The 20,175-nt window shown below is 39.7% G+C and overlaps 1 protein-coding gene across 3 annotated transcripts in view; it reads left to right on the top strand.

Annotated features, from left to right (window-relative positions):
• The first annotated feature begins 2,110 nt into the window (after window positions 1–2,110).
• Window positions 2,111–20,175, top strand: part of LOC133424104 (protein PHTF2-like) — a 47,114-nt gene continuing 29,049 nt past the window's right edge. For all 3 annotated transcript variants that reach the window (XM_061714529.1, XM_061714530.1, XM_061714528.1), the window contains exons 1-3: window positions 2,111–2,257; window positions 9,525–9,581; window positions 18,252–18,331. In XM_061714529.1, coding sequence (XP_061570513.1) covers window positions 18,287–18,331 — 45 coding nt within the window. In that variant the 5' untranslated portion in view covers window positions 2,111–2,257; window positions 9,525–9,581; window positions 18,252–18,286. The remainder of the gene's footprint in view (window positions 2,258–9,524; window positions 9,582–18,251; window positions 18,332–20,175) is intronic.

Below are 20,175 nucleotides of genomic sequence, written 5' to 3'. Positions count from 1 at the left end.
TAAATGAATAGAAAACAGGAATCTGATGAGGACGTGAAGAGAAGTTCTGGAAATTAGTTGTTAAATTTTGCTAAGCTGGGTTAGCAAAAAAGTTGTGATTTGTTTTTTGAAATTATTTGTGCTCGAGCGTTCTCTAATATTGAGTGGTAAGGTGTTCCAATAAAGATGAACCTCTGAACCTAACTGAAAATTGGGAAGAAGTACTCCTGAAAAAGGTGGGATGGAGATTGTTTGCAGACCTAGTATTAAAGTGATGAATTTGGGAATAGAATTGAAATAAAGAATGAAAACAGCTTGGAAGTAGCTTGTGGATGGATTGATAGACAAAGAAACAAATTTGAAAAACATTTACCGCAGAAATAGGGAGAATACTAAGGGATTGGAACAATGGGGTGGATCTAGTAAGTCTATTGGAGAATGTAATCATTTTGATATTTTGAGTCTGGAGGTTTTGGCGTACAGTGATCTGTAGCGCCGTCCGGATGGATGGATGGATGGATGGATGGATGGATGGATTATATACGGTAGTTCAAACAGACTGTGTCCTGGGTGTGAGGTGTCTACAGAGATGCTACCTCCCCGTTTCCTGGACAGTTACAGGTCCTGGATAGATTAACTGCCACAAACAGGTTAAGAAAGACGAAAACACAAACTGCACCACTAATGTACACGTTTAAAGCAACAATACAAATCAACACAGTGTCGTTACTTTACATAGTTATGTATAAAATGTTAATTGTGGTATATCCCCAACCGCCAGAAGAAATAGAAATAACTTTACTTACCTTGGTGTAATTATTGACTCAGACCTGAACTTCAACAGCCGTCTAAAGTTTATCACTAAATCTGCCTATTACCACATGAAAAACATTGCTAGAATTAAGGGGTTTCTGTCTAAACAAGACATGGAAAAACTTATTCATGCATTCATTTTCAGTAGGTTGGATTATTGCAATGGCATCTTTACAGGCCTTAACAAGAAATCAACCAGGCAGCTGCAGCTGATCCAGAACGCTGCTGCCAGAGTCCTTACAAACACCAGGAAACTGGACCATTTTACACCGGTCATGAAATCACTACACTGGCTTCCAGTGAGTCAAAGGATAGAGTTTAAAATCTTACTGCTGGTCTACAAAGACCTGAATGGTCTTGGACCAAAATACATGCTTGATCCGTTAGTTCCCTATGAAGCTCCCTGTTGTGTGTCCCAAGAACCAGAACCAAGCAAGGTGAGGCGGCGTTCAGTTATTCTGCTCCTCACCGGTGGAACAAACTTCCTGTAGACCTGAGGTCTGCTCCAACTGTCAGCTCCTTTAAATCAGGGCTAACAGAGGCCTTTAAAAAAAAAACTATCCAGTTAAATTGCTCCATCCGGATAGAGTGAATTTGGTTGTGGTTGTGGCACATTTGTTCTTGTCCAGTTTTGTTCTTACATCCGTTCCCTCAGATTCCTGCAACTAAACTTGGATGTACATTCCAATAAAGGTTAGGATAAATGATAACATGCCTCTGAAGTTTGACTTTTTGCATCATTACAATACTTATAGGCAACTAGTCATCATATCTCCTGCTCTCTGAAACACATGTTAATGCTCAATAGTACACATATATGGTTCTTTAATATATTTGCATTATACTAAGATGCATTCATTTTCAATGGCTTTTGTCCTTAATGGCCTTTTCCCCCTTACATTACTTTTACTTTTATACTTTAAGTAGTTTTGAGTAAAAAACTTGAGTTGATACTTCAACTTCTACAGGAGTATTTTTAAACTCTAGTATCTATACTTCTACCTGAGTAATGAATGTGAATACTTTTAACACCTCTGCACTTGAACCAGTTACAAACCGTCTATTTACTGCACAGTGAGCGAAAATAACCGAGTCAAATCCACTGTCTGATTAATTCTGATTAAACAGATTAAAATGTGACTGCGTCCTTGCTTGAGGCTTTACGGTAGCGATCAGCAGTAGTGTCTCACGGCGGAGCGTGAAGGCTGATTCATGGTCCCGCGTTACACCGACGCAGATGTTGATTATAGCCTACGCCGTACCCTATGGCGTAGGCTCTGCGTCGATACCGCGGAACCATAATTGAGGCGTGAGGAGCTAACGCTGCTGCAGACAGAGAGCGGTCGCTCAGCATCTCCTCCACACAATGGACGAGTCTGCCCGGCTCCCTGCACCGTAAACCACGGTACAAACCAGTCAAGTCCCCGCAGAGGCAACACGGGACCAGCCGCAGCAGTACACGGAGGTGAGAGCGGGAATAAAGGGAATAAAGGCGGTATTTAGGACAGCTGTGCGGATCTTTGTGGCGGAGCTAACCACAGCGTGACTGCAGCTAGCAGCAGGGACTGATGGAAACAGGCTGGCAACAGTATCATATATAGGGTTGACAACCGTCCCTTGAAAAACGGAATCGTCCCGTATTTATAAACTAAAGTACGCGTCCCGTATTGAGCTGAAAAGGGACGCACTTTGTCCCGTATTAAGCCTGAATTATGGCTCTGCGTTAAATCGACGCAGAGCCTACGCCGTAGGGTACGCGGCGACGCGCCCCCTACGGCGTAGGTTCTGCGTCGGTTTAACGCGGAACCATAAATCAGCCGTTACTGTGATATTCATAAAATGCCAATGGAAAATGGCATTGAGCTGTTGAGTTCATGAGTTATTTTATTCTGTTTTACTACAACTGTAGCCTACAGTCATGGCCTTTGAGGCACAAATATGTTTACAAGTTTTCTACAGACTTGTTTGCACTTTTGTTGTTGCACTAAAAAATGTTCACTATTACAGAATGGATATTCTGCTTTCTTTCTATTATTTTATATATTTATACGATTTTAAGTTAAGCAGGACAGGTTTCTGTTTAAGAAAGATACTTATTTTATTCAGTTAATTTTGTTATTTTGTGAATTGCTGGATAATAATTTGTTTTCCATGTGTTCATAGCATTCAAAAATATGTATCTAATTCAATTCAGGTTCCAGTCAAATATTTAAAAAATCGTTTCACTCACAAAAAAAGGGGCAAAAAAAATTCACCACGCCAGGAAAGGCGAAGGCAATCGGGTTGGCCGGTGTTCTGCCATTTTTTTTTTTTTTTTTTTCTGTGTTTTAATCCCTAGACCACATCCTTTTCCCCCCAATTGGTCCTTGTCACTTGCCAGGCCGTTATTGTAAATAAGAACGTGTTATTAATGACCTGCCTGGTTAAATAAAGGCCAATGACTTAATGGATATCAAATAAAGCGATAGAATTGTTTTTTTTTCTCTCTTTATCGTATAATTTTCACAAAGTGTAATGCAATTCTTGTCATTGGTAATGTATTTTGAAGGATCAAATACTCAACATCCCATATTATCAATTTTACATTGTGCAACTTGCAAAGTTTGATTGCCACGCCAATCATTTCTTGCACTGCAAGAAATGATTTCTTGCACTGCATATTCGGGGTAAACAATTTGCTTCCTTTTAAACAAATGACACATGTTAACTTGGTGACTTTTGGGTGAAATTATTTGCATGTTTCAGGATGCAAATGGCTTACCAGTTGGGGTAAACAATGTTTGAATTACACCTTAGTGTGGTTGTCTGCAAATCAAATATTCAAATACTCTGGCTTGACGAAGTTGTAGTCATGTAACCTGGGTGTTAAGAGAAAAAAAAAACAAATTCGTTTGGGTAAACTTTTTATTTAAAACTAGATTTACTGTGAATGTCTTGACTGATTTTTGTCTTTGATGAATTAAGTAGTACTTTGTTAAAAAATGACAAAAAGATGTGAGGTTATCAGATTTCTTACTCCTGTAACAAGATTGTATCATATATGTATATATGATACGGTGTATGTATGTGTGTGTGTGTGTGTGTGTGTGTGTGTGTGTGTGTATATATATATATATATATATATATATATATATATATATATATATATATAAAATCAGCGATTTGATAACCCAGTAAGTAAATGGAAACAACAAAAAAGGTTGAATTTCTTACTGCTATCCTACAGTAATTAAAAAAAAATCTTTTATTCTAGTCGAACTATAAGTATAAATCTTTATACATCAGTAAATACAGACAGTGCAACAGTGAGACCGGTATATTGTCCTGCGTTTTATCATCAGTGCTGGTTTCATAAACCTGCCTCGTGCCTCTGGGGGATCAGCTTCAAAAGGCGCTCAAACTCTGTTTGGCAGGTCATCTGATTATCCAACATGTTCACCACTGAGTCAGTGTGCCTACCACTGTCATCCTTCACCCACATTTTCACCTGTTACTCCTGTTCGTCCTCTACATGAAGCCTCTCCGCCACTCCAGCCAAGCTGATTCAATGTTAAACATCTTTCAAATAAAAAAAAGTTATTTTTAGGAGATATTTTTACACCCATAAAAGCTGAGAAAGCCAGGTGGATTGCAGGTTAGGTCTCATGAATCCTCTTACAAAACAGAACCAGGAGCAGAAATGATGTCCTGCTGTTGCAGCTGGTACACCTGACTGCTTTTGAACTCTAGCCAAGAGTTCAACCTGGTTTCAGTCGTAAGCAGTCAGGTATGTAACTGAACACACAATTATAGTCTGTCACTGTCATGTAACACTGATGCAGGAAACATCTGATCTAATTCTGACTTATTTTCGGAGTCCTTTTATGTGGCAGTGGTAAATTGCATGTCTGTCAAAATTAAAGTTAATTGATGGAAAAACGGGAAGTAAAAGTAATTTCCAGTTAAAAAAGAAGTTCCAGATTATCAGAGATATTTTTAGATGGCGTGTAAGGTCCCATTTGACATTCTTGACATAGCCACTTCTGCACAAGAGGCTGTGGTTTCGTAACACAAAAAAAAACAAAAGTCTGCAAAACATTTGTGTGTATGTTTATCACTTGTTAACAGAAGAAAGAGATGAGTGATGATATCTGCCTTGCAGCTTCTTGCGTGCACACAAGGTTGCACCCAGCTGGTTTCTACAGATGTGGGGATTTCAGCACACTCCTAATTCACACATACACATTTAGCACTACAGCTACGGAGAATGCGTACCTTGGAGACTGTAACTGATCACCTACTAAGCAGTACTACATGTCAGTCAGCAGTGGATGACAATCTGCATTGTGGTGTTTTTTTTTGTATGATGATGGAGCATGGCTGCCTGAGTGACCTTGTCTGTCCGCCCACTACTGCGTCCTCTGTTTGTCCGTTGTCCCCCTCCTTCTTTCTCTGTCCTGTTCTCCTTTTGTCCGTCTGAGGAGCTCTTAGGTGATGCTGCATTACCTTTTGTGTTGTCCAGCTTCTATCAGCCTGCAGAGCCGGTTACATCATCAGCCGCAGTGTAGTTACATCACACACCAGACTGCCATATCACTTCATGTTTCAGCTGCAGCATGGTGGCCCCGTAGAGAGGAAATGTAATTAGACGGGGAAAAATAAATAAATGAAGCACATTTTGTCACCAGCTCAGTTGGTGCTACTAAAACGTTACCTGAAAACTCATTGCATTTGGCCTGACTCCAGCTAGTGCCAGGCCCAAACCAGGCCTCTCAACTATCTTTATAACATGAGGTGAGTTTGGTAACGCTGTGCAGAGGAGCACCGTTGAGAGGTGTTGAATTTGCTCTTTGGAGATGGACTTGCCTCTTATGTGCACAAATAAAACCGTTTAGACCAGGGGTCGGCAACCCAAAATGTTGAAAGAGCCATATTGGACCAAAGACGCAAAAAACAAATATGTCTGGAGTAGCAAAAAAATTATTTTATAAGCCTTAGAATGAAGGCAACACATGCTGCATTTATCTAGTTATAACTGGGGGGAGATTTTTTTTTCTTTATGCACTCGAGATGAATGTGGAAGTACAATCTCGAGAAAAAAGTCGAAATGTTGAGAAAAAAGTCGAAATGTTGAGAGAAAAAAGCCGAAATGTCGAAGTCGAAATGTCGAGAAAAAAGTCGAAATGTCGAGATTAATGTTGAAGTACAATCTCGAGAAAAAAGTCAAAATGTCAAGAAAAAAGTTGAAATGTCGAGATTAATGTTGAAGTACAATCTCGAGAAAAAAGTCGAAATGTCCAGAAAAAAGTCAAAATTTCGAGAAAAAAGTCAAAATTTCGAGAAAAAAGTTGAAATGTCGAGATTAAAAAGGAAGAAAAAAAAAGGAAAAAAAAAGGGAAAAAAACATTTTTGAAAAAGCTCCAGAGAGCCACTAGGCCGGCGCTAAATGTGGCTCTAGAGCCGCGGGTTGCCGACCCCTGGTTTAGACTGACTGTTAACAATCTGTACATCAAGACTTGCATCCCATTAAATCTGAATCTTCTATCATGAAGTAAGAACAAGGCAATAAAAGGACACTGCTGAGCTTTCATGGAAAGATGGTAATCCGAGAGGTAACATCAAATAACTCTGTATCTCATACATAACCATTTTTTAATGACATGCTTCAGATAAGACTAATTAGAAATCTGGACAGTCTGTCCAGTTTGGGCTCAGGCTCCATTGGATACTTTATGGTCGTATGTGTGGTATTAAAGCTAGATGATGGTGTTGTAGCTGCATGTTACTCAGTTCATTAACTCTACTCTGAGGAATACATCGAACATGTAAGACATTTCAGTTTGCTGAAGCGTATTAACTGATTCCACAGTTGGCGAGGCAGGTCCTATCAAAGTGAAGAGTTTAAAATATGAGGGAGTTGTCAAAATCTAGGCTCTCATAATTAACCGGTTGGAACTTGGGATTTTCAAGGCTTATAAGAAGATATAATTTTAAAAACATGTGCATTTTGCTTTTTTTGGGGTCTATTTTTGCATATCATGTGTGTTGAGCTTGCTGAAAAGCATCTCTGTGGTGTTATGCTGTTTATCAGACATATTTTAAAGTCTGTTATGTCAAGCTCTTGCTGATCAGACACATTTTCTGAAATTCATCTGAACCAGCACGATATGATGTCCACACCAGAGGAATTTCAGCTCTGGACCTTTCATGCCAAAAATAGTTGCATCACCATATAGTTTATTCATTAGCAACAACAGTTTACCATTTACAAATGCCAGAACACTAAAATATTTCTAGTTTTGAATTGATTTGCAGTGGCCATGCCATGCTTGTGGACTATTCAGTTATATAAAACAGTAATGACAACTGCTACGCCTTTGAGCGTTATTGATTATGCTTCTCGAGTAAAGCTCTGCTCACGTTGAAGTTGTGTGGGCTTGCACCAGAAACATTACAGACTCATTGCAAACCGTGCAGCATGAACGATAATGTTGTACCGTAATCTGTTCCGCTGCAGTCGCTGTAAATCAACATAAGCACAGAAAAGATGTCAAACAGAAGACTATCTTTACATGCTCACAGAGTCCAGACGAGAGGTATGTTCGTGTAAAAGGCTGGAAATCATCCGTGCAAAGCAGTTTCATTCATCTTGCTTTAATCTGAGTTGTTCTGTAGTTCAGTCTTCAGTTGTCTCCTGTTTTTAGGATGAATCCTTTTATAATTTCTTGTTTGTAAGATTTATGGCTCTGTTTTTCATTTTAATTGAGTAGACTTTCAACTCATGCACTTTTAATCTACTTCCCCCAAACAGCACGCTACTACTCAGTACAATACACTCAGCTCAGTACAATGCACAATTATTTGTGATTTCCATCCTTAAAATATCACAAACTGCGCCAAACTAAGTGTAATGTACCATTCCATTTGTTTTTTCACCCTTCTGTTACCAAACCAGTAGTATACTCTACCCTTACGGTGGAGCTGAAAAAAGCCATAAATGTGAGAGGACACTTGTGAGCTTAACCATAAATTGCATGCTGTTTTAATTTTAACCTTTTTAGATTATATTTAATTTTTTTTCCTCCAGCAAGAAGCTTTCTCTGAATGAGTGATGTAAATCATTTTTATTTGTTCCGTAATCATTTTATGAATGCACAGTTTTCTGTGTATTCACGTCCATCATCCACAACCACACATACCCGGGAGTTTTTTCCCACACAAAGAACATTTTTAGAAACTCTGGTCAGGGTGAATTTATGTAAAAATTCCAGTTTCAGGATTTTCATATGGGAGGAAGATCCAGAGGTTTTGGGTGGTCGTATCAGAATTAGCCAATTTGTCTTATTTGTTTGACATCAGAATATGTTGTCTTTGTTGTTGTCATGGCAACTGCTAACAACTAACATGGCCTTTAACTCTGGAGTCAGTGCAGGTCAGTGCTATATAACTCAATGCTAAACCAGCTGTCAACATCACAGGCTTTTACAACCCTGTCTTTTTTGCAGTTTCTTCCCCACTAGCTCAACATGATACAACAATATACGGCCCTGATAGGATCTACTGGCCTTTGCTTGGAACATAATCTTTGATAGTTTGGATTGGGGCATAATTTAGTATTGAACGTGAACTTAAATCCAAACAACAAACCGAGACAAGAGCAAGTTGCAAAGAGCTGAGATGATTTCTGCGTTTGTTTGCTGCATGGATTCAACAACGCCACCTACCCCAAGGCAGTCTAAGCTAGAAGGTCCTGTAAATTCCTGTTGCAGGGTGTTTCCTGGTAATGGAGGCGTGCAGTAACAGTTGATTCCTTGTAAAACTACCCCAGACTCCTGATAAGGAAAAACTGACTGAAGAAAACCCCATTTCTTCACCAAACTTAACGGCTAGATGAAGCAGCAGTTTTTCCTCATGTCATCTCTTTCTACAGCAAGAGGAAACAACTTGTATCCTACTCTGTATCATCAGCACAGCTGAGCTCACACCGACCGCCATTGTGACCAGCCGGCGTACTCAGTCTCTGTCGTGCAGCTTCCTGATTGCTGCAGAACCGCAGCTCTGGATGCTCAAGCCAAGTCAATACATTCAAGTTATAATCAATCAAACCTGTCTGAGCAGTATTCAAAAAAGCCCAGGGGAGAGACATGTGAAGTGTGTTTAAACAAGGTTGAAGTGGTTCATCTTGCAGTCTTTTTGTGTATGTTTACTAAACATTATTAAATACAGTGCTTTAAGTTCCTACATCACAAACAGAAGATTTGCCAGATTCACAAGGATTATGTGCAATTTCAGCAACCGTGCGCTCAAATGTCAAGTCCTTTTTTATTTCTTCTTATAATTGTGTAAAATCTTTGAACACACACACTTTAAAAAATATATTTCACAAATACCTACAGTGTTAGGTTTCAGATGAAGAAATCCACTCTGAGGGATGATTAAAGCCACTACAGATGTCATGGTGATGTTAGAGATGTTAATGATTATGAAAGAGAGAAGTGATGTTGGTTAGTCTCCTGGAGCCGCATTGCTGGCTTGACTATTGAGATCCTTTTTAGTTTTAAATAATGAAAGCTTCCAAGACTGTGTGTGTGGATGCGGCTTATCTGTTTCTGTGTTTGAGACTCAGAAATACAATAGATACAGCTGCATTATGTAAGCCCAGAATTCATGCTGCTGTTTCCTCCAGTATGTTTAACTCAAAACAACAGCACTAGGTATCATGATAAACTGTGTCTCTTTTTTTTGTCCACCAGTTCCTGCCATCATTTGGCTGTGAGGACACGCCAGTCATCTACGTGGCCACACCAGAGGTGAGTGTGTGTTTGAGGCTATGAATGCCTTGCAAGTTGACCCATTTGTAGCCACAAACTTCAGGCATGCCATTTTTATTTTTCTGCATTAATCTATTAAACCCTGTTGCTTTTTATGTTGCACTTTGTCTGAAAAACGAACGGTAAACCGAAGCAATACTTCCCTTTTTAGAGGAGTGGGCTGTAGAGGCAAGAAAAAAAATGTGGCTTTTTTTTTTTTTTTTTTTTTTTTTGGTCTGTATGAAGTCAGTCTGAAGTCGGCGTCAGCAGTGCACGTATGTGCGCCTTTCGATTCATCTGTGGCTAACAGCTTCCTGTGCGACAAATAGTCTTAGGCACGATTTCTGTGTAACAGTTTTGCTCTAGCTTCACACAAAACTGTTTACTCCTTTTTCTTTTCTGATTCACTTATATTTGTACTGTGTAAATACATTTGACAAAAACATTCAAGATCAGGGATTTGACTCCTCCAGTATCGTGACCTCTAGAAAAAGGCAGACGACATTGAAGAGGAAGAGGCCCTTTTTTATGTTGCTGATTATATGAGGATTTTCATATAAATTGATTTATGGTTGCCGATTAATATATTTGTGTTACGTTCTTTGTAATTGTGGTTCAAGTGTTCAGGCAGAAACTACGTCGTCTGGACCAGTCACCTTTCAGTTACTTAACGGGGGTTTTTCCCTCATCCAAGGAAAGCTGCTACTCTGAAGCCGAAGCTAAAAAAACAAAGGTTGTAATATGAACTACAATTGGCTGGAGTTTCTGTGGTGTGTGGAAAAAACAGAAGGGAAACTTTGTTGGAGTTATAAAACTGTGAAAATGTTTGTACAGTCCAAAGCAAATGGTGAGCATTTTCCCTTAACTTTTGAAAAACACTCTATTCATGCCTTTACTCGGAACCCGGGTTTCCACAGAAAACATTGGCACTGGACAACGTGACCGGCAGGTTTTCAATATGCCGTATAAATGTTTGAAATTCCACTCAAATATTATCTGAAGCTTAAAATGATAAATTACTTGCAGGCTAAGGCTCTATAAGAATAATATCAAGGCATGTGGATTTATATTTCTTTAAATTGAAAAGTATGTGGCTGTATGAAATAAAATGAGTACCGTCAATGATTCACTTGTGTGACTTCTAAAAATAAATAAATATTGCACAAGCCTGCGCTCTTTAAACACGAACATAAAGGAACTGAAGGCCTACCTGTTTTCAGATGAAATAAACAAAAACACATCTGGACTGGCTCTTACCATGTTGATAACAGCGTGCTGCTGACTCTCTCGCAGTAATTGCAAAACATTTTTTCTGATCCATTGATAATGTCGCACCTCAGCCAGGGATATTCCAGGGATTATCCTTCTCCTTAGACCGGTTTGGTTTCAGAAAATAGTTTTTAAGATTAGCTTGTTTCAACATGTCTGGCCTCCCGCTATTTCTGATGCACGCCTTGTCGGAGTATCCTAAATGAAACGGACAACCTTAATTTTGTGTAAAAAAAAAAAATAGAAAAAAACAGTTTTGTTAAAATGACATGTGGAAATTGCCTATTTCAATACTATTCAAAGTGTGCTTGGAGGGAATAATTTCACTGGACATTTTGACCGGAGGGCATTAAAAATACTGGACTTCTGCAGATTTTACCAGTCCCAGTCCGGTAATTACCGGATAACGGAAACCCACTTCAAAACAGAATCGGCTTGTTTGACTAAATGTATGGGATTACTTCAAAGGGGGAACAAAACTATACAAATAAAATACTTTATTTGGTCTGTTATGTCTGAGCTTCATGTAGGGAGTAAAAAAAAAAGGAAACTCGGCGCTGCGAGCTACGGTGCTGCAGAAACGAACGTGGACTGCCGCCTAGAGGTTGGTGGTGGAATTGCAGAGCGACCAAAACATTAACGGAAGTCATAAATGCCAGAGATGGTGAAGGTGCTGTGCATACCCTATGTGCGTCACTGCAACATAAAAGTATAAATCAGGGGTTTACTGCTTCTTTAAAAAGGCTGGAACAGAAAAAACTGTTATTGGTGTATTTTGATTGATCCCAGTCACATAAATGTGAACACAACAAAGCAATGCACAACTTTCCCCTTCATTCGGTTTGTTTCTCACACTTTGAATCCCCGTGTTTTGACCTTTCATCATCTTTTCAATAGCCTTGTGTTTTTATGTAAGCACGCAAACTCGCTCAGACACTTGGTAAAACACACACGTACGAATGGCTTCACCCATCGCACAGAGGTAACCTGCTCTCATGAAACATGGAGAGTCCAGACAGGAGAGCAGCTGGTGTTACAGTCACGAGTTACTGGACTCGTGAAGGAGGTCTCCTCCTGCACTCATGTTTTCAAGAGACTCCAAAGACACATGACACTGTTGCAAGTAAAATAAAAAGCTTGGTTTTCCAGCCATGTTGTTGAAAATACAAAACGCTCTTGGGTTGGTAATTAAAGATAAAAAAAAAGAAAAAAGGCAAAAATGCCTTTTATCCAGCTTTGATAGAGGTTAGTGGCTCATGAGGCTTGTTTGATGCTCAGTGCTTTTATTTCATCTAACCAACATTAGCAACGCTGTTTTTACATTCCTAGCGTGCACGTGAAACAGCATTAGCGGTAACTGAATGCTGGCCAAAGATAATGAAACATTATTCAAGCCCTCAAAGTGTTCTTGACTTGTACAAAGATAAAACTTGTCACTTAATCTCTCATGTCTTTAAAAAAAATGTCACAAGAGTTTAATTTTGAAGTCCAGCATGTAAAACTGCTGATGCTGTTTCAGTTTGATGGAGGGATAAGAGGACGTATACGGTTACAGATCCTCAGTCTCAGGAAACCTACACTGCATCAGCTGACCTTAATTTGTTTTTCCTACGCTCCGCTGGACCAGCGACGTTATCAAAGAAACTGTCAAGTTTTAATGCACCAAGAGGATTCATGTTCAAGAGGTTATGAAAACTGCTGCTGGGGACAGAAAGTCATCTGAAGGGTTTGATGTGATGATATTTGATCAAGCCATAATCCTCACACTTATCGTGATCTCACCAGAGCCCTTCGGGAAGCTTTTTAATTATCACATGAAACGATGCTGCATCACAGTTCCCCAGAGGACGGTGATAAGCTAAGGTGGGACCAACTCTGAGTTAATTTGGTTGATAAGTTGGAAAACTAGAGGGAAAATTGTATTTTTCTGATCAGTTTCTGTGAAGTGAGCGTGATCAGACATTGACCTGCTGTGCTTGGGCTCAGTCTGAGCTGCACAACTGAGATGCTGGAGTTGTGTGAAAAGTGGATGTGGTTACTGGACTCTACCCTCTTTCAATGATAATGATTTATTATGGAAATTAAAAGTTAAAGTGTGTCGGTCAGTCTTGGATGGAAACTGAATGTCGGAAAGTGCCAGGTTTTATAACCAATTTATATAAAATGTTGGGAGCTGCTGTAACAAATCCTTCCCATCACCTCCACAGACACACCCACTTTCCATTAGCACGCCCTCGCTGTTGGCACTTATTTAGCTCTGGTGGAGCTTCTGGGTTTGTTGCTGGAAAATACCAAAAAGACAGAGCTCTCAACATCTGTGAGGAATGCTTTGAGTACAGCTATGTGGTCTTTAGACTTTTGTAGCACTCCTTTCAAAATCATTATTAATAGAATATCAGTCAATCATTTGGACACTTTAATGGATTATTGCATACTTCATTACCTGCCAGCCTTGGAGGCAAGATAAGATATTTAACTGAAAGTTTGAATAATACACCGATACTATCTATTAGGCACCTTTAGCCACATGTTTTATAGCATTTTCATATATATATATACTTTTTTATATAAAAAGTGCATTTTTGACACTGAGATTTAAGAAAATCAGCCTTCATTTACTTCTTTCTTCGCTATCATTGGAAGCAAGGAGATCCACATGCACACGTCTACACCCCTGTCATGACCGCGAGCCCTCATAAACTGTGGCCTACATAATGAATGCTGTCTAACTTGAGTGCGTTCGCTGTAAATGGGTCAGTTGAGACACACTACTGGTCAGATTTGGCTCGCCTCAAGGCTGCAGATGGTCTGAACTCGTTTGAAAGCTTTGTCTCCTACAGACATACCTTTCTTCTGTCTGTATTCCTTTTTAAAAGCTGATGTCTGTATCGTATATCTAAAACATTGAGTCTCAGCTGGTTTTTATTTTTTTCAAATGTCTATGAATTCTGCTTCTTGTGACCATATAAGTTAATGACCATGGTCGTCTGGGCTCTGTTACCTAAAATATCTTTCAGGAAACCACTATGTATTTTGGGATAACTGCAAGAGTGTGGTTTGGAAAAAGTGTGTCAGGAGGATATAGCTATTTCTTATGTTTTCCTCTATACAACCCTGCAGCTGCATTAGTCAACACTGGGCATCTCTGTGCTTGCTGACTTGTCTGCAAATGTTTGTTTCTTGTTATTTTTGCATCTGCATGATGCGGGTTTGTGGTCTGAAAGTTGCCTAATCGTGTCAGACTCCAGTAGTTATGGGGTGTTGGTCCCTTCGGTTTAACTGCCCAGATTCACATGATTACAGTTGTTGTGAAAGTTAACAGATAGTTAGTCATTTATAAAATTCATATTCTCTATCTCAACACATAGCAGGAAACTAAACGTTTAACTTTTTTGACTTCACTACGCCTTGCAAAGGTATGTATCCTGTCAGCCGCTGGCAGTCAGCAATGACAGATTTGACTTTATAGTTAAGCTCATGAGAAGTTTATATTATTGTTGCAGGCAAATTGCTTTCTTGAACCCCAAGAATTAAAAAAAAAAAAAAAAAAAAGAAAAGAAAAGCCACATTCATGAAATGGATCCTCTCCTCATGCGTAGCTTCGGCTGACCACTGCTGGAGGATGTTTTTCACCCTTTAGGGCAGATTTCTGGCACTACTGAGCAGTATTAAAAAAAAAGCCCATGCTCTTGTGTTTAAGTTATGTATTGACTGCCCTTGTTTCCATCTGCCCTGATTTTTTTGCACATTGTCTCGTCAAGCCTTCTGTGTATATCTTGTCTTGTATTGCCCTTGCCCCCTGCTGGTCCATACTGTTTCCACCCTCCATTTTTTCATGTTTAAGCTCCTTAGCAGTGTTTTTTTTTTTTCTCCCCCATTTTTCAATAAATCATGTTTTCACTCTCCTGCATCGGGGTCTTCCTCCACCACAACCTTGACAACATGATCTGAGAGCAACTTGGTCACCTGACTGGTTTCAAAAAGGACATTTAAAAAAAAAAAAATGTTTTATATTTATTTTTTCAACAAAGTACAAGAGAGGAATGAGGTGTAACCACATGCAAACCACAGCTGGTTATTTGGAAAGCAGTAGATGTAGTAGTGCTGTATTTTGTTAAGACCACAAATGACAAAAGCAGAACATTTATAAAGGAATAGATTAGTACGCGTGGGTGGGTAGAAAAGAGTTAAAGCTGAGCCAAATATGTTGCTGCTCTGTGTTGTGGGATGTCATATTGTGTGCATCCCCCAAGCACCAACCTCTAACTTTCAGATGAGGGCTCATGCAGACCAAAGGTTGGTTGCAGTTCCTCGACTGATGGAGGCTGGCTACAAAAGTGAGTCAATCTCCACAAACTCCCATGTTAGAACATATTTACAGCCTGGGCCAAAAAACTGTTTTGGTCTCTGGGGTGAATTTCTTTTTTGTACCTCGCCAGGAAAGTTTATATGTAGCCATACATTTATTTATGACAGTCTGCTCAGCCAGTGGCTAGACATTATCACTTCCTCATCCATGATCGCCATGCTACCGCACTTAGCAAAGCAGCCATCTGTTTGTATTAACTCAGCGTTGGCTGGTCAAGTCAACATGTTAAACAGTTTATCCCGCTGTAAACGTCTGATGGCAGTCCTGCAGACACTTCAGCGGGGCTTCGGTGAAGGACATGGCAGCAAAGCTAACTTTGACGTGCAGTGGGCATGTTCCTGTGAGCTGTCAGAAACCAATGGGTCAGATGACCTAATGCTTCATCCATTGTTTTATAGTCTCTGGCACGATTTTCACATGTCAAATGCTTCTCAGTAGTGTTCAGGAAGAACCTGTTGGATATGAGGTCCTTGGTAAAAACCTTTACAAGGCTATTTTTTTTGTTATGCAAATACATGTGATGAATTCGTCCATGACTGCCATAACTTGCTAGTGAGCTTGACAGAAATGTGATGAAATGCATAAACTTGCGTAAATATATAATTTTAATGGTCACTTGAACAATATTGTATGTTACTTCACGGAAAGTGCAACTGAAAACAGAAATAACGATGATTTTTGAGCTGCAAGACTGACTGACATCAGTTTAACTTTTGAAATCCAAACTTACCGAATGAGCTCAACAGTAAGAAGTCAAACTATTTTAATTTAAGTCGACACTGATCAAAAGTGGGGTGGATGTTTTAAGTCATAGTAAAGTATAAGTAAGTTCTGAACTTCACAAACTGCAGGAAACAGAAATTAATGTGAATGATTTCTAAAAAAAAAAAAAGTGCTTGAAATTAGTTTTAAATCATCCGGGCTCAGAAAAAAATATTGGTTACTCTTCCAATTTTTTCATTTTCTGATTTTACGTCATTTCTTTAATGTATGCAGTTTGATTTCATTTGTGTGTAAAAGGAAATATTTGAATATGTCAGGAAATGTGCAGCGAGAGATGGAGGGAGGAGTACAGTTGTAGATAACATTAGACTTTCTTCCTGTTGCCAAAAATGTTTTTTGCCCTCAGCCAAAAATGTGCACGAGCGTACGTACGCATATACACACGTGCACTTTAATGCATATCAACCTTCTTCTGCAACTTGTGTGTGTGTGCGTGTGTGTGTGCTGTGCACGACAGAAACTGTTGACATTTTATGAGTGAGACACATTTATTTTAATTTTCTCACATTTTTGTCACGCTGAGCTTGAACTCGCGCCACCTCATTGTTGGATGTAACGTCACTCTGAAACTGCTTTTATTTGAAGTGTCGTCTTTGTGATGAATAAAGAACGCAGTTAATGTTCATATGTTTTAGTGTGAAACTCCTCAATTGGTCCATCTGATTATTTGTTTTAAATTTTTTTTTTTTCACTAAAAGGGAGATTTGAAAAGTGTCAGCATGCTGTGTATAAAAGCCCTGGAAATAAAATCTCCAGGAATCCAGCGTCCTGCTAGCCTCACAGCACAAACACTGACACCCAAAGCAGGATTTGGATATTTGAAATTTAAATGTTCAGCACTGAGTGGAGAGTTTTGGAACAAAAGCATGAACCACTCTTAAAATATAAACCATCTTTAGCCTCATTAAGTGGATTAAGTAATATTTCCCTGGCTTTGAAATGAAAGTTCTCGTTGCCCTCTGAGTCAGACTGCCCTGCAGCTGTTTCCCTTCGATGCCCCCCCCCCGCACTGCAGGACAGCGCTACACTTATGTAACGGAGAGATGAAGAAGAAATACAAAGAGACTCAGACAGATGAGGAAGGAAGAAGATTGAGACGGAGAAAAGAAGGAAGGAGAGCGGCTAACCGCGAAGCCTCCAGTTTTTCCACTTAGTCTCTTATTAACCACATCTTCTCCTTCCACCTCCACTCACTCGAGGAGCCTTCTCTTGAAATTAGTTAAACTCCTGTTAATACCTGTTCGGCTTGAAATATCACATCAACAAACCTTAAAAAGGGGGAAAGAAAGTGTGTTTCAAGTGATTAACATGTAATAACCTTTGAGAGAACTGGAAATCTTGTGCAGTGGTCATGTTATCAGATTTGTTCTTAGCTCAATCACCCAAAGAAAAATTAACTATAAATACCAATTTTAGATGCACTAATTGCAATTTATTTGCTCTTTCCCCCCAAAAATTGACCTGCAAGATCTATCATTAAGCTGTGTGCTCGATGAGCTTTATAGGTGGATATTTCAGTAGGCTGATACTTTGGCCGGTCACCCTACCAGCCATGATGAGGAAGGGGGAAAATACTTGCGAAACACACTGTTTTAACTTTGCAGTGTGACATTTGCACAGGTGAAAACAAATGAAATATGATGGTGCACTTTACTGGAGCTGCAAAGAACCCCCAGTTATCAGACACCAACGCCCACGATGAATGCACTCAACCACATTTACTGTCTGAATATCTTTTGATTTGAGGGTGTGGGTGGGCAGCCTTCAGCTGCAATCTTTGTTGGTATAGGAATCAGTCAGAAAAGACATTTCTGAACAGAAGGGTTAATCATTTCCAGAGAGGCCCATTGAAAGACTGTATTTACGTTAAAGGACAGTGACTTGCAAGAAATGAGTGTTGTTCCGATGTCTTCTTATGCTCGTTTTCAGTCCAAACTATTGTCCTTGGGACATCTCTGCACCATGAGGGCATCCTGGATGGTCACACAGAGACAATTGTGTGTTCAGACTTGTTCAGGCTTCATTTTAAAATGAAGATAGAGTAGCAGTAAGACTATTATTACTAGAGTGACTCTCCTCGAAAAGCTTTTAAGACATACGTGTGGGTGTGTTTCCCTCCCTCTGTCCTTCGTCAGAGGTGAAGACACACCCTTCAGATCAGGTGTAAACCTGAGTCGTCCTCTCTTCCTCCTCATTGCTCCGACACTCACGCTGCTCTCTCCTTCTGTGTGTCGTGTGTGTGTTTTCAGTCTAAGATGCCCTAGGCCGGAGAAGGGAAATGTAAATGGCTTCCAAAGTAAAAGATGCTGTGGTGTGGTACCAAAAAAAGGTAAGAGGCTCTACACTTCTTTATATTCTTACAATCAAGCTGTGGTGATGCTTCTTCTGCATTATATTATGCATGCATTATATATATAATGCATGCATAATGAACATAAGGTGATGACATGATGTTCAATAGAGCTGAATATGCGGTAACATTTTTTCTGAAGTGCATTGATTTATAACATGTTTGCTTGTTTTGAGTATAAATTTCATCCATTGCACAGTTTTATAAAGTAAATTTGGAAAAAAGTTAAATTTCATGGGGATTGCCGGATTTGCTAAAAGTTCTCAGATAGGCTGGCTTTGTGTCTTTTATTTATTTAAGTTGCAATGTTGCTGCATTTCACTGTTTATGTGTAGAAGTTTGTGGTGAAAGTAAAATATTAATTTGAAAAATGTTTGTCGTGCTTTATGGTAGACAAATTAACATATTATTAACATATTATTTTCTAGCCTAAGTGTACACCATATAATCAAACTTTTGCACCTTTCTCTCTCTGGAGATTAAATCTGGAATATGCATTTCTTTCCTGAAGTGACTTGAATATGGTTACAAAGCTTTCTCATTTCAAGTGTGCAGACTTGTTGATACCGTGGTGTTTGGGTTTATGTCGGAGCAGCAGCAGAGCCACGCTGTTGGGCACAGTCTGCACCCCGGTGTTGTGTGTCTTCTTGTTCCATAGTCTCAGATATCAGATCTGAACGCTGCTCCCCCTGCAGCGCTCAGCTTACACTCTCATCTGCCCAAAACAAACCCATCTGTCGTTGCAGCCTCATCTGCCTCCTCGCCGCTCTGCCTGTTATTACCCCCGTCGCTTCTGTCTGTGCCTTTTATCCCCGTCTTTCTGATGTCCTGGTTGCACCTGGCAGATGCAGACGTCAATACAAGCTTTCTCTGGAGTCGGGTCACGCTGAACGTGACTCATGTGGGGAGTCTCAGACTTTTAATTAACGGCCAAGACTGAAAGCAGTCGTGCGTTAGTACAACAAAGCAGCGTTGCTAATGAGAAAAGGTGGCTTTTCCCACATTTTCTTTTTGGGAGGGGTTATTTTAGTTCTTATATATAATTGCAGGGAACGTTAAAGTTGGGTTTAATCCTTACTGAGGCTTTTTAAAGACAATACATATAAATTTGATCTTCGACGTTAAAAAGCAAAGGGATTAGGCTTAACGACGTTCCCTGGATGTTTGTGAGTGGTGTGCCAGACTCAGCTTGCCTGGGCGGCAGCATCACCAGTGACGAGAGCTGCTGAGTCAGGAATGAGCAAAGCTTTTTTGTTTTTAGGGAGCAGTCACACCTGCCCTCAGGGCGGCTTCAGGTTCAACACCTCAGTGTTACTGGTTATTGTTGTCATGGAGTTTGACATGCTAATTACTTGGTTTTAAAAACCCAGCAGTTTCCACACCTGGCAGGCAAGTATGAGGAAGCAAAGATCGATCAGTTGGACGTGAATTTGATCATTCTTATTTTGCATTGCTGTCAATAGAGAGAGAAGGAAATAGACGGCACTTCTTGGATCAGACCTACACTTTTCATTAGTTGCTTTCAAGTGAACAAAACAGGGAGCATAACTTACAATTAATCACAGAACCCACCAAACTAGACTGCAGACAGCTTCTGTGAAGACATGACAGCTGAAAGTTTCAAAGCCTTCCTCTCCAGGAAGCAAAATTATTTTCACCCAAGTATCAAATTGAAGTTTTCTGCTTCTGTTTTCCACTTCCTCACAAACCTCTGAAACCAGAAAACTGGTGCATGTGCATCCGGTACATGAATGTTTACAGTGTGGTGTTGCAGACCTGATCCCTGCCTAGGACTTAAAACCTACAAAACACTGACCAGAATA

Source organism: Cololabis saira, chromosome 23, assembly GCF_033807715.1.
Source record: "Cololabis saira isolate AMF1-May2022 chromosome 23, fColSai1.1, whole genome shotgun sequence".
Lineage (NCBI taxonomy): Eukaryota > Metazoa > Chordata > Actinopteri > Beloniformes > Belonidae > Cololabis > Cololabis saira.
This window is presented reverse-complemented; position numbering and strand designations above follow the sequence as displayed.